The following is a 14,897-nucleotide window of genomic DNA, read 5'->3' on the forward strand; positions in this document are numbered from 1 at the left end:
ATGTTCACATTACTATTGTTCACTAAGACTGCATTCTTGATGCATGTTTTTTCATATATACTGTTCTGTTCTATATTTTTATTAAGATAAAAGTTTTATTGAATTATAATTCAGGTCTCTAGTTCTCTGGCCTGAAACTCTTGCGTTTCTTCGTGTACTGTGGTGCATAGTTATGAAGAGTAAATTACGCCGGCGAGTTTAGCAACAAAGCTAAACGACGTGTCTTCGTGGCGGCCATGTTGGGGAGGTCGACGTTCCCATAAGGGGCAATGCATGGACATTGAAACTAAGTCGTAAATTGCTAAATTCTCAACAAATGTTTACGAAAAAATATTTGTTGTCAACGTCAAAGCGTGTTCTATTATATAGATAGAGAGAGAGAGTTTTCTCCGGGCACTCCGGTTTCTTCCCACATCCCAAAAACATGCTTGGTAGGTTGATTGTAGACTCGAAATTGCTCGCCGGTGTGAATGAGTGCGAATGGTTGTTTGTTTCTATGTCCCCTGCGATTGGCTGGCGACTGGTTCAGGGTGTACCCTGCCTCCCGCCTGAAGATAGCTGGGATTATATATATATATATATATATATATATATATATATATATATATATATATATATATATATATTATATATATATATATATATATATATATATATATATATATATATATATATATATATATATATATATATATATATATTAAAAACTTTAACTTAATTTCTTAACTATTTTTAGAATTCAAACGAACTGTTCTCCAAGTACTTCCGGGTCATCTCGTTCGGATACGATAGACAAGATCCAAGAAAAAAAAAACGCTCCTAAGCAAAAACCAGCATCCGAAAAGACTCATAACATTTATATCTCGATGACAACGTGCCATCGTGCAAATTGTTTGTGTGCGTCAGTAAAGAAGGAAGAACAGGAAATTTGATATTTTATTCCCAATCGGACACAGTTTTCAGTTGCACAATCCGCGTGCTGGCTTCCGGCCGCATCGACTGACGATCAAACATCTCGCGACGACTCGTTTCATAATTCCGATTTTTAACTGCAATCGGGCTTTTCCTCCTCCAAGATGTCTCGAGGGTCCATCGAAATCCCTCTGCGGGACACAGATGAGGTAAAACATTCAGTTTTTATGGACGTTACAACCGCTGCTGTGTTTTGCTAGCCAAGTGTGCTACTTTTTGCTAACAAGCGGAACAAGTGCTCCGCATTGCTAGCCGAATTAGTGACGTAATGTACAAACCATATATGTCCAAATAAGCATTTCTTTATCTTAATATATCCACAGGGCGGATGTTTATGATCAGGCGCCCCCCCCCCCCCCAAAAAAAAAAAAAAAAACAGCCAAAAGATTCCAAACAGCTCTCGCTGTGTGTTAGTGTCCACAAAAAAAACTGAAAATTGTTTGTAAAAGCAGAATTTATTTTACACGGTTCTTGTAATGAATATCATGAAATTGTACAGATCTGTCGATTGGCAGAACGCCTGTGCAAGTTCGCTCTTTAATGAACGGTAGTGTCGTGTTGCGTTAGGGGCTGCACATTTCCGGCATCCCTAAGAAAGCCGCAGCTCATTGAAAGCTTTACATTGCACCCATTATGTGACATATGTGGAACCTAGACTGTCCGACAATGCTTGCTTTCGGCACTTTATGTAATGGTAAGGCACTTCACTTTTCATTAACTTGTTTATGCAATACAATGTTAAAATTTGAGATATTGTTCTTTATAGTTTTCATATTTGGCCCAAAAACAGTGAGGAAAGAGGAATCTCACATTAACTAATAACTTGCACCTGATGCCTGGGTAAAGCAGTATCGTTGCGTCCCTATATATGAATCTATGGACTAAGTATATGCAGTACGGTGGTGATGACACTGGCACAAATGTCTTCAGAATTTTTCTTTAAATGTCATCAATTTCACCCTGCAGGTCATTGAGCTTGACTTCGACCAACTTCCGGAAGGCGACGAGGTCATCAGTATCCTGAAGCAGGAGCACACGCAGCTGCACATATGGATCGCCTTGGCGGTAAGCATATATTGTACTCACGGGCAATTATAAAGCTCATCAATTAAGGTGCCTTGCGTTGTAGGGTTTTACAGAAAACGGTGAACATTTCAATGGTTATCATAATGAAACAACGGAATGTAATGTGAGATAATACATTTCTTAAAAAAATTCTTCTGTCAAATTGCATTTTTTTTTGGGGGTTATACAGTATTAATGAAACAATAAAAATGACTTTTTTTTTTTCTCAGTTGGAGTATTACAAGCAGGGCAAAACGGAGGACTTTGTCAAACTTCTCGAGGCGGCGCGTATCGACGGGAACCTGGACTACAGAGACCACGAGAAGGATCAGATGACCTGTCTGGACACTCTGGCAGCTTACTACGTGCAGCAGGCGCGCAAAGAGAAGAACAAAGATGCCAAGAAAGAGCTCATCACGCAGGCCACGCTGTTGTACACGATGGCAGACAAGATCATCATGTACGATCAAGTAAGAACAAGATCTCAGGGCAGGTGACCAAAAAAAGCGTTGTTTATGTCCAATGAATCCAACTCATCTTGTGTCATTCAGAACCATTTGCTGGGAAGAGCTTGTTTTTGCCTGCTGGAAGGGGACAAGATGGACCAGGCCGACGCTCAGTTCCAATTTGTCCTCAACCAGTCCACCAATAACATCCCTGCTTTGCTTGGCAAGTTGAACACTATACAATTTGGATTATTATGAGGCGGATTTTCAACACTAAAGTACAATTTACAACATTTAAAGCACGAAACACAATCAAACATATTACAATGTAGCTTGGAGCGATGCATACAGTCTGTTTTAACTTGTTTTTTCATCTAGTATAGTACATTCTTTACTTTTCAAGTGCAGTTCAATTATATTTAGGTACGGTACAATAGATTTCCACTTAATCTTTCAGAACTGCTTGCTGTTAAATTCTTTCTTTCTTTATTTTTTTTTTTTACAAAAGTATGTAACATTTATGTGCAATACATTTCAATGTGATCATTATCTAATATAGGCAACTTTTTTTTTTTTTTTAAATTGAAACATAAGAATTGGACAGGAGCTCGGTACACGATGGGGAATCCTTCGAGATGATGATGATGATGATGAGCCAGCTTCAACGATACATTTGATCCAATAGAGAGCCCCGGTTCACCGGGTTAACACGCCCTTGTTCTGTTTGACAGGCAAGGCGTGCATCTCCTTCAATAAAAAGGATTACAGAGGAGCGCTGGCGTACTACAAGAAGGCTCTGCGTACGAACCCCGGCTGTCCAGGTAAAGGTTTTCTCTCCTTCTCCAATCGCGCATAGATGACATGCTGCGTCTTATTGTTTTTGTACGTGACCAGCTGAGGTAAGGCTGGGTATGGGCCACTGCTTCGTCAAGCTCAACAAATTGGAGAAAGCTCGCTTGGCGTTCGGCCGCGCCCTGGAACTCAACCCCAAATGCGTGGGAGCCCTCGTCGGCTTGGCCGTGCTCGAGCTCAACAACAAGGAGGCCGACTCCATCAAGAACGGAGTGCAGCTTCTGTCGCGCGCCTACACCATCGACCCCAGCAACCCCATGGTGCTCAACCACCTCGCCAACCACTTTTTCTTCAAGAAGGTAGGTACGAGCGTCGGACACGCGGCCTTCTTTTGACCGTTGTTCACCGTGTTTGCCGTCGTCTGCTTTCAGGACTACAGCAAAGTGCAGCATCTGGCTCTGCATGCTTTCCACAACACGGAAGTGGAGGCCATGCAGGCGGAGAGCTGCTACCAGTTGGCTCGATCTTTTCACGTGCAGGTAGCGTCCGCTGTTATTCTGAAGGAGCCTCCCTCCTATTTACTATGCGTTGTATCAAGGCAAGTGGACTCTTCTTGTTTGACATGACACTTTTTATCCAAAAGGCTTTGTCAGTTTGACATTTTTTTTTTAGTGTGGAGTCTCCCTATTCGTGTCTCTCCTGGGTGTGCCCCTCCCCCAATGACGATTGGCCGAGGGTGCGCAATTTCAGGGCCCATAGTTTATCAGTTAATTGATGGGCGAATCTGTTTTGTCACCAGGCAGGTGAACGACCGGTTGTTATGCAAGGCTGTTATTCACCGGCCATGCCTGGCAACTAGGGCTACAGCTATTGGATCATTTCAAAATCGATTATTCTACCCATCCAGAATTTGGACATCTTTGTCCTCCAAGAAACATTTCTTCCCTTCTCTTTGAGATTCAAATGAACTGCTGATTCCGTACCCAAATAAACTGCTCTCCTTTGGTGCGCCATGTGTTTGTGTAGAGGTTGTATGGTCTTCTCTCCAATATAGAAGTGAGTCTCTCCTCACTACACTACACTACACTGCAGTGCCTAAACAACACTGCTGAAGTCTGCTTTGAGGGATTTTGTCCTTGGGGTGAACCAGCTTTTGTCTGAGGGTGTTTGTGGTTTTGAAAAGCATCGGTATGTTCGTCAAAACTCATGACTTCACACTGAAAAATGCAGATTCTCGATTTAACCATTGCAAATGACCATGACCATTATGACCGAGGATCTTTATAGGCATTCATGTTGTTTAATTTCCCCTTCTCTGGCCTTAGGAGGACTATGACCAGGCCTTCCAGTATTACTACCAGGCCACACAGTTTGCCTCGTCCACCTTCGTCTTGCCCTTCTTCGGCCTGGGACAGATGTACGTTTATCGAAGAGACAAAGAGAATGCAGCGCAGTGCTTTGAAAAGGTTTTAAAGGCCTACCCGAACAACTACGAGACCATCAAAATTCTGGGCTCCCTATACGCAACGTCCGACGACCAGGAAAAGCGAGACATTGCCAAGGTACGTGTCCTATGCATTTATTGGTCCAGTGTTCCCCCGCATACCTGCGATTCTCTTCTAGTTTGTCGAAGTGTGCCATACGATTGGCTCGCGACCATTTGTATCTCCAAAGCATCTTTTCCCATTGAAATGAATGGAAATGTCATTAATCTGTTCCAGCCTTCCCTCCCAAAACAATTAGTGCTACATTTGAATGAGAAAAATAGCACTCTGTAATATTATGCTTTATAAAAACATACACTAATGGCATAATTCAATAGTATTTACACATTCTCCTTCAATTGTGCTGCTCGTTCTGGTGTACACACCTTGGCCACCTGGAGGCAGTATAAGACAGCGATATACTGTTCATTGAGCAGCTCAACTCGCCAATTGGGTCACTCGTCTCTCCAGACAACGCTGTACCTATACAAATACTTAGTTCTCCAGGTACTACCATCATGACCATCATGAGTTTCCGCTGTCATAGTTTAGACGTTCCAAACAAAAGTTTGTATTTTGCAGAATTTCTTAATAATAAAATGATTGGCGTTAGTATTAGTATTACTACAAGAAATCTTCACATTTGCTCCGCAGGGTCATCTAAAGAAAGTAACAGAGCAGTACCCGGACGACGTGGAGGCCTGGATCGAGCTGGCTCAGATCCTGGAGCAGACCGACATCCAAGGAGCTCTGTCTGCGTACGGCACGGCCACCCGCATCCTGCAGGAGAAGGTGCAGGCGGATGTGCCCCCAGAGATCCTCAACAACCTGGGGGCGCTTCACTTCCGACTGGGCAACCTAGAAGAAGCCAAGGTAGAGACGTCACTATTATTCTATCACCTTTTGAAAAATGCTACTGATGCATAACACCTGAATGCAAAGTTAAAGAAGAAATAGCTGGCATGTTCATGTTTCTTCCATGTTTCCAATTTAGTTGCTCATATTTTGGTCTTTTTAAAAAAAAAAAAAAAAAAACATTTTCCTCTCTCTCGGGGAACCAACTGTTTTTTTAAGAAAGAAAAACAGAACTATGAACTCTAGAAATTAGAATAGCTACAGAATATAGTCCTGTGCAATAAACATCAGAATGATTATTTTTCACTTCACTTGAGCGCCGGCGTATCTGAAGCTCGCTCATAACTAACACTTTTAAGTCAAGCTACCGCTGTAGTCCTTTACAAAGGGGATTCTAGACATTAAGCATCCTTTCTCCTCCAGAAATACTTCCTGGCGTCTCTGGATCGGGCCAAAGCCGAGGGCGAGCACGACGAGCACTACTACAACGCCATTTCCGTCACCACCTCCTACAACCTGGCGCGTCTGTACGAGGCCATGTGCGAGTTCCACGAAGCGGAAAAGCTTTACAAAAACATCCTGAGAGAGCATCCCAACTATGTAGACTGTAAGCACACCAAATATGCAATTCTGCATCACACAGCTGAAATAGGACGAAAGTGCATTGCGTAACACATTTCTTTTTGACCTCCAGGCTATTTGCGACTCGGTGCGATGGCGCGTGACAAAGGCAATTTCTACGAAGCTTCTGATTGGTTCAAAGAGGCCCTGCAGATTAATCAGGTATATTGATTACTGCATATTTAATTGTGGGAATGAATTGAGAGTTGAGTGTAAAATCATGGAAGGGTACCAGACAAAATCGACCTAACTAAAAAAAAAAAAAAAAAAAAAAACCCCACAAAAGCTCCAAAAAAAATCAAGGTATCACTATACTTACATGAAATCTAGTTGTTTTAGTCAGGATGATGCTGAAGTATATTTTCGTTGATTTAAAGTTTCCAGAATTTTGCAACCGTATTAATTCGAGTTGTCGTGAGAAATCAGGGCCGACCACGACATTTGCAGCTGATGCAAAAGATCGGATCAGCGTCGCCAAATCAAATTGAAAACACAGACTTATAATGTCTGTAAATTGAAAGTTTTGCAGGGGAGTGAGATTTCTGTTGTTGGTTTCAATATTCGACGAGTTCGATTGTTTTTATTTATGCCCGAATGTGAAGCTACGTCTTAGAAGAGGCATTAAGCGCTCCAAGTTTTACTGCTACAATATTTCACTCTGTTAAATTGATTTAGATCTTTATTTTGTTACTGTATTAAATTGAATTTTTGATATTCATTTTTTTTTTTTTTTTTTAGATTTTAGTTTATTTAGGAAGGGATATTTAAATGCAATTTCTTTGCATTTTTAGTTTGTGCTTCACCACTGATACGCTGTCAAAATATCGTATTGTTATTTATTAGAGTGGGCAACTTGTCGATGTGATTTGAGACCCTCGTCACCATTCTCTGCTCCCGTTCGTTGCAGGATCACCCAGATGCCTGGTCCCTCATAGGGAACCTTCACTTGGCCAAACAGGAGTGGGGTCCGGGTCAAAAGAAGTTTGAGCGTATCCTGAAGCAGTCGTCTACGCAGAACGACACCTACTCCATGCTGGCTCTGGGCAACGTGTGGCTGCAGACCCTCCACCAGCCCACCAGAGACCGGGAGAAGGTGCGGTCACAAAAAAAAAAATCATCGGCTCTCGCAATTGTCAAGGAGGTTATGTGGAAAACTTTATGGGGGTCAGGCAAGACTTTACTTGTATCAATATAGGAAGAGAAGGCTTTTTGTTACAATAATGCATGAATCTGTGAGTTGGCAGAATATGCAAAACCGCTTAACGTTTGCGCAGTAGGGCTCAGGCCGAAGAAGAGCCCATTTAATTTAGGTGAGGACACGTTTAAGATTAAATGATTTTTTTTTGTTGTTGTTTTTTTTGAAATAGTTCAGCCTTTGCGGAAGTCTGCATTGTACTGACCTTTTCTCGTGAATGTATTCATGTGTCCAGGAAAAGAGACATCAGGATCGCGCCTTGGCCATTTACAAACAGGTCCTGCGAAACGATGCCAAGAATCTCTACGCAGCCAATGGAATCGGTGTGTTGAGCGTTTCAAAAAACAAAACCAAAAAAAGCGCTGGTGCTGGATGTGGGTCGCCAGAGGAATACTGTGTGTTCAGGTGCCGTCCTGGCCCATAAGGGCTACTTCAGAGAGGCCCGGGACGTGTTCGCGCAGGTGAGGGAGGCCACGGCCGACATCAGCGACGTGTGGTTGAATCTGGCTCACATCTACGTGGAGCAGAAGCAGTACATCAGCGCCGTGCAGATGGTGAGACGCATTTATTTGGGTAGACCGCCGTTGGGTCTGCACGTCACCGAGCGTATTGAATGGTGAATTTCTGCCGTGCAGTACGAGAACTGCCTGAAGAAGTTTTACAAACACCAGAACACGGAGGTCTTGCTCTACTTGGCACGAGCGCTCTTTAAATGTGGGAAACTTCAGGAGTGCAAGCAGATGCTGCTAAAGGTAAAATCAGACGCGTGACTCCAGAGCAGGGGTTCTCAAAGCAGAACTTGGGGGGTCCGCACAATTGCAGTAAATGATATGGTATTATTTGCAAAACTGCATACCCACATATGGAGACCGTCGGCCTATAAAACCAACATAGTAAAAGTCCTCACTGCCTTAGTTTAATGCCAATTAAAAGTTGATATGTTTGTGACAGGAACTGATTTGGAATCATTTACATTTGAATTTGGATTGGAAATGTCGACATTGTGAATTTTCAGTGCGGGTAAAATAATCTTCCGTTCACTTTCAAGTTGATTGGCCTTCAGTTCCAAGCGAATGCCTTCAATTGCAAATATATCTGATTCAGTTTTTAAATGCGCTGTTTCAAATGAAACAATTCAAATTCTTATTTTCATTAAATTAAATAAATCAATCAATAAAATAAAATTCAAATATAGATATTTTTTTAAATAAACTTGAAATTAACTTGTTATAATATGATTTTTTTCCCCCCCTTGTTACATTTGGAATTTCGTATTATGACTTTTTCTTGGGGAAAAACACATCTTTATTTTTGTAACATTACGACTCCTGGAAAAAAAAAATGTCTGAGTTCTTGTTAGAGATGTCCCGATGCACCTTTTTCACTTCCGATACCATGCCGATATTGCGGCCATTCCGATATTGACCTGATGTCTGCATAAATCATACCTACTTGTACTTATTTTGTAGTACGGCGTGTATGAAATGGCTTCAATCAAGTGATATTATTCAAATGGTGAACAATAGTCAGCAAGAGTAGGAGTGAGGAAAAACTGACCCATTTGTTTTCTAAAGTTGAACCCTAAACATAAGCATATGCTTCAATTGAAGAGAATAGATGACCATTACATTAGAAGATCCTGAAAAATAATCTCATTAAAACCAATCAAAACAAAACCTATAAATTGCTACATAACCACTGTTAATCTTAAATGTCAGCATACTCTACAATTACATAAAAATAAACCAGAAGACCATGAAAAATAACCTCACTAAATACGTATTATACTATAAAGTGAAAAATAACAATTCAAGTTCACTTGAGTTATATATATTTTTTGCTGTCAGTCTATGGCAGGAAGAGCATTTCCTTTCTCCACATGTGCAGCAATACACTTTTATAGCTTTTCTAGTTTTATCAACGGTGTCGTGGTGGACATTTCCCCCCCCTAAAACAGGCAACTTTTAAAATTTGATGGCATTTAGGTGTAGACATGGTAGCTGGTACCCTGGACCCAAAAAGTTTGAGAACCCCTAACCCCATAGAAAGGCATTGTGTCATTGGTCTGCAGGCGCCATTGTAACTGATGGTTGCGTTGCCTTCAGGCACGCCACGTGGCGCCCAACGACACAGTGCTGATGTTCAACGTGGCCCTGGTGCTTCAGCGGCTCGCCACTCTGGTGCTCAAGGATGAGAAGAGCAACCTGAAGGCTGTGCTGAGCTCCGTCAAGGAGCTGGAACTCGCTCACAGGTAGCAGCGGTCCACTCTCCACTTTGTGGTTCCTGGAGCTCAGGGGTGGGCAATCCGGGTCACATTCGTTTAAAAAAAACAAAAAACAAAAAAATATGTGTATATATGACTATGGATGTTTTCAAATGTATGAAAGCGCTGCCCTGCATCTTCCTCACTTTGTGCTCCCCTCTCAGGTATTTCAGTTACCTGAGCAAAGCTGGAGACAAGATGAGATTTGACCTTGCACACGCAGCATCCGAAGCCAGGTCTGTTTGCGAGACCCTTCCCTTAAATGATTTGAAAAGTCCAGTCGTGCCTTGAGATACGAGTGGCCCGCCGGAGGAGCTTTAAGTTTACTGTCAAACTTGGCATCAAACAAAGAGAAATACATGTTGTGCATTTAAAACAAGCGCATAGCTTTTGCCTGAGGCAAGTTTGCTTAGCTGAGTGCTAACAAACAATGCCAAACCCCATAGAAATGCAGAAATGGCACCACTGTCTTTGGGTTTATTGTGCTTTAGAAATCCCCTTCAAGTAAATTCCCTTTTCTGCCCGCATTATTGCGTATATGTCTGCTCGAGTGTCAGAATCCTCTTGGATTGGATTCCCGCTCGTTATTGTAATCTGACCGCGTGCGTTGCGGGATTGCAGGCAGTGCTCCGACCTGCTGAGCCAGGCTCAGTACCACGTGGCGCGGGCCAGAAAGCAGGACGAGGAGGAGAAGGAACTCCGGGCCAAACAAGAACAAGAGCGCGACCTGCTGCGCCAACAGTTGATGAAGGAGCAGGTACGTGAGTCGTGGCGAGGATTTGAGCGTTGGACTTGCACCGTGTTGACGACGTGCGCTTCAAAATATGTTCAGGAGGAGAAGAAGAGCCGTGAGGCTGAGGAGCAGAAGAAACTGCTGGAGCAGAGAGCTCTGTATGTGGAGAAGACCAAAAACCTGCTCACCTTCGCAGAGGGCGCCTCAAAGGAGAAGAAGAAGGGAGGTGGAGGACGTGTGAGTGACAAATACACACACACACACACACACACACATTAAGAGTTCACAAACTGCAGTCTAGGGGCAATAAATGATATTTCAAAAAGGAAAAAAAAGGCCGGCAGGTAATAAAACTAATAAACGAACCGCGATATGATGTATTCCATCTGCTCCCAGCGCAAGAAGGGCGGCGACATGGACGAGTTTGTCAATGACGACTCTGACGAAGATCTGCCCGTGAGGAAGAAGAAGAAGAGGGCAGCCAGCGGGAGCGAGCAGGACGAGGACGAGGACGGAGAGAAGAAGGCCCGCCGGAAGAGGAAGAAGTGAGTGCGCCGCTGACATCAAGATCAGTGATTCTTAAAGTCGGACTTGGTGAACCACTGAATTCAATGTTCAAACTGTGTTTAACGTTACAGCGGCTTAAACGTGTTTTAAATCCAGTACCGTACATCTGTTAAGTACAGTTCAGTTATATTTAGCTTTGTCAGTACAATACATTCGCTTTTAGTCTTTTGGAAGTGTTTGTTTGCAAACATTACTTTAGGTACAATTGGACAAGTGGCGCTGACTTTTGATTTTGATGGCCTCAGAGCGGCGAGAGGCGACGACAACGACAGCGACGACGAGGACGGAGGAACTCAAATCAAGAAGCAGCGCAAAACCAAAGAGCGCAAGAGGATCGAAAAGGTACCTTTTTAAACCCTGTATAGTGATATTTGGACTTCCCTAAATTAGGAGAATTACACCTGGTGGATTTTTTTTTGTTTTTGTTTTGAAGGTGAGGAGTGGGAGGGGGGGGTGAACGCAAAGTGTCGTGTGGAAAGCTTTTAATAACTTTGTTATGAAGCTAGAAAATCTAGCTAGCAGCCCTCGTCCCAACGCTGTTTATAGCATAAAGAGACTTTAAAGAGGATTGCATATAAAAAATAAAAAAAACATGTCCCAAAACAAATGTTTCAGTTGGTCGCACCAGTGCTACTAGTATAAATTTTAGTGTAGAGCCCTGGAAATAGTTAAATTTTTCAACTTTTTTATTGTCCTATATTTAAGTGGAGTGTTAATGTTCAAACGGTGCATATTTTTAAAGTGGTGTACAATGATATAGAATTTAGTTTTTTTTTTTTTTTTTTTTAGGTGGTACTTGGTGTAAAAGATTTGCGAAGCACTGGACTAATATACTGTCTCTATTATTTTAGAGACAGATGGCTGGATTCCTTTTCCAGTTGATCAATGTCTCCGTTTTGGTCTTGAACCTAACGTCTTGGTCCTTTTCAGCCTCAGCTTGAGCGTCCTCCGCCTTCTCTCAAAGGGAAGATCAAGTCGAAGGCAATCATCTCATCCTCCGAGTCTTCAGACGAGGATGGCCTGAAAATAGCAGAGGACAGGTAAAAGGGTGGGAGGAGCTGTGATCACAGACACACACACACACACACACACAAAAGTCTCACAAGTCCGCTTTCTTTCTCTTCAGGAACCAAAGAGAAAGCGGTTCCGGATCCGACGAGGACAACGACGGCGACCACAGGAAGCGGATCATATCCGAAAGCGACTCGGACGCCGGGAGGAACCGCTCCGGCAGCGAGGCGGGCAGCCCTCAGCGATCCGTGGGCAGCCCCCAGCGCTCGGCGGGCTCCGACGACAACGATGGCGACTCTGGTAGTGATCGTCTGGGGAAGAAGAGGAGGGTGCAGCGGCAGTCCGACTCGGACCGGTCGCCCCAGCGCTCGGCGGGCTCCGACGACAACGATGACGACTCTGGTAGTGACCGTCCGGGGAAGAAGAGGAGCGTGCAGCGGCGGTCCGACAACGAGAGCAAGAGGTCGGGATCGGACGATGAGTCCCGGCCCGGTACCCCTGTTGTGGCGTCTGAGCGGGAATCGGAACCGGGTACTGACAACGAGGGCTCTCCCCCCCGCTCTGACAACGGATCGGAACCCGGGGGCTCCGACAATGATGATGACAGTGATTAACGATCTAACTAACGATCCCCGTTTATGGCAACAATGACAGCGATTAAGATTGCCCATACTCAAAATGAGCTTAGAAAAGTCTTTTTTTTTTTTTTTTTTTTTTTTGTACAGCATCCATCCATCCATTTTCTGAGCCGCTTTTCCTCACAAGGGTCGCGCGCGGGAGTGCTGGAGCAGGAGGCGGGGTACACCCTGAACTGGTTGCCAGCCAATCGCAGGGCTTGTACATCATTATCATGTCTTATTCTGTCATGTCGAATGACAGAGAAAAGAATGCTTCACACTTTTTTTTTTTTTTTTCCACACTTAGCTTAAGTTTTTAATACAATGAGGGAAGCAGCACTCTCACTCCACACCGAATATGCAACTAGTCTCTGGCCCTGCCTCAGCCCCTGGCAACTGAATTCTGGCCTGTTTTACTGCCCCTTCCCCCACATGGTATCAAAAAAATAAGTTATAGTAAAGTTTGGAAAATGTAAAAGCCTTGAGTCAAGATTTAAACATTATGCTCTCAACATGTTTGCATGTTTTTTTTTTTTCTCTCGGTAAGCTCACATTCCAAAAGCATGCATCTTGGGTTCATTAAAGACTTTAACATTGCACCGGTCATTTCTGTGTTTTGTTTCTAAATAAATGAAATATGTTTGAAGGTAAGTTATGAAAATCTGCAAAGACTGAGAACAATTTAGTACTGAATTGTTGAGATATACCTTAAAACCTTTGGATTTTTATGGGCCGGGCTTTGTGAGAGTACACGATATATTATACAGTACCATGGTCTTGGTGAATACTCGATTCTGATTGGCTCCGAAAATTCCTGTTATACATTATCAGGCGATAACGAATACCCTTCGAGCGTCTCAAGTTGTTCATGTCAAAACATCATTCCACGTGAAGCACCTTGTAGATTGTATAAGTAGACGTGGTAACCCTAACACAGATTTTCTGATAAGTAAACGATGGACTCCGAGGACAGCGAATTAAAAAAAAATTTTTTTTATTTATTTGGTGATTGCAACATCTTTGAAGACTGACAAATATGAACGGAACACATTTAAAACAGGGTGAGTGTTTCAAAACAAGGTTAGGGTTTCAAATGAGTGTTTCAAGAGGGTTTTAGGGTTTCAAAATAGAGTTAGAGTTTTAAGTGAGGGTTTCAAAAGGGTCCTAGAGGGTGCATGGGAGTTCGCCCAACCAATCTTTCAAGAGAATTTTAGGATTTCTAACATGGTTAGGCTTTCAAAACATGGTTAGGGTTTAAAATTAGGGTTTTAAGACAAGGTTAGGGTTTCAAATTAGGGCTTCTAAAAAGGATTATGGTTTCAAATTAGGTTTTCAAGAGAGTTTTAGGGTTTCAAAACATGGTTTGGGTTTCAAAACACAGTGTTTCATAACACATTTAGGGTTTCAAGAGAGTTTTGAATTCAAAACAGGTTCAGTGTCTCAAAACAGGGTGAGTGTTTTAAAGTAGTTTCAAAAAAGGGTTAGGGTCTCAAAATTAGCGGTTTCAAAACGGCGTATTTCAAAACAGGGTTGGGTTTTCAAAACAGTGTTACAAATTGGGGTTTTGATAAGAGTTTTATGGCTTCAAATTAGGGTCTCAATGTAGGGTTTTAAAACAAATTAGGTCTTAAAGAGAATTTTAGAGTTTTAAATGAGGGTTTCCAAAGAGGGTTAGGGTTTCAAATAAGAATCTAAAGAGAATTTTAAGGTTTAAAAGTAGGGTTGCGAAAAAAGTGTTGGGGTTTTGAATTAGGGTTTCAAAACAGACTTAACAATGAAACGAAACGGCAACTTTTTGTGACATGGTTTAACATCTCCAACATGGCGGAGGCGGCAGTTGTCACACGTCGTCTTGTCGTTTGGGTTTGGTCTTTATTTGCGTGAGCTACATGACCAAGCGCTCGTCTTCTGGAAATTATATGGCGACATAATTGAATATATAGAATCAGAATGATACACATCGATCTATTCGAATGTCACAAACAATTTGTATTTATTTTATCGAGAAGTCTGAAAATTAGGGTCTGGAAAAATTCGGGAAGTATGAAACCACAAATGTGTAGAAACTCTCTTAATTTAATAAGAGTTTAGGAGATTTCGAGGACCCCTACATCCCGCAGTTAGCCGTCAAACCATGCCTACAACCCCAAAAACGGTTTCGTTTGTTGTGGTGACCCGCCCGCCAACACAAATGGCGGAGCAACACAGAGAGAAAATAATCATACTTGTACACTTTGTCCTCTGCAAAAAAAAACATTTACTGCAAATTACCGAGT

At 42.6% G+C, this 14,897-nt stretch overlaps 1 protein-coding gene across 1 annotated transcript; it reads left to right on the plus strand.

Annotated features, from left to right (window-relative positions):
* The first annotated feature begins 954 nt into the window (after positions 1-954).
* ctr9 (CTR9 homolog, Paf1/RNA polymerase II complex component) lies at positions 955-13,218 on the plus strand. The gene is made up of 23 exons (XM_061753621.1): positions 955-1,121; positions 1,939-2,037; positions 2,268-2,507; positions 2,589-2,706; positions 3,215-3,304; positions 3,378-3,634; positions 3,707-3,814; positions 4,601-4,837; positions 5,414-5,632; positions 6,038-6,221; positions 6,309-6,397; positions 7,143-7,328; positions 7,666-7,753; positions 7,836-7,984; positions 8,066-8,182; positions 9,536-9,681; positions 9,858-9,929; positions 10,315-10,450; positions 10,526-10,663; positions 10,823-10,971; positions 11,239-11,335; positions 11,924-12,033; positions 12,120-13,218. The coding sequence occupies exons 1-23, from the start codon at positions 1,077-1,079 to the stop codon at positions 12,616-12,618; spliced, it is 3,573 nt and encodes a 1,190-aa protein (XP_061609605.1). The 5' UTR covers positions 955-1,076; the 3' UTR covers positions 12,619-13,218.
* Positions 13,219-14,897: the final 1,679 nt, after the last annotated feature.

The sequence above is a fragment of the Phyllopteryx taeniolatus genome, chromosome 2 (genome assembly GCF_024500385.1).
Source record: "Phyllopteryx taeniolatus isolate TA_2022b chromosome 2, UOR_Ptae_1.2, whole genome shotgun sequence".
Classification (NCBI taxonomy): Eukaryota; Metazoa; Chordata; class Actinopteri; order Syngnathiformes; family Syngnathidae; genus Phyllopteryx; species Phyllopteryx taeniolatus.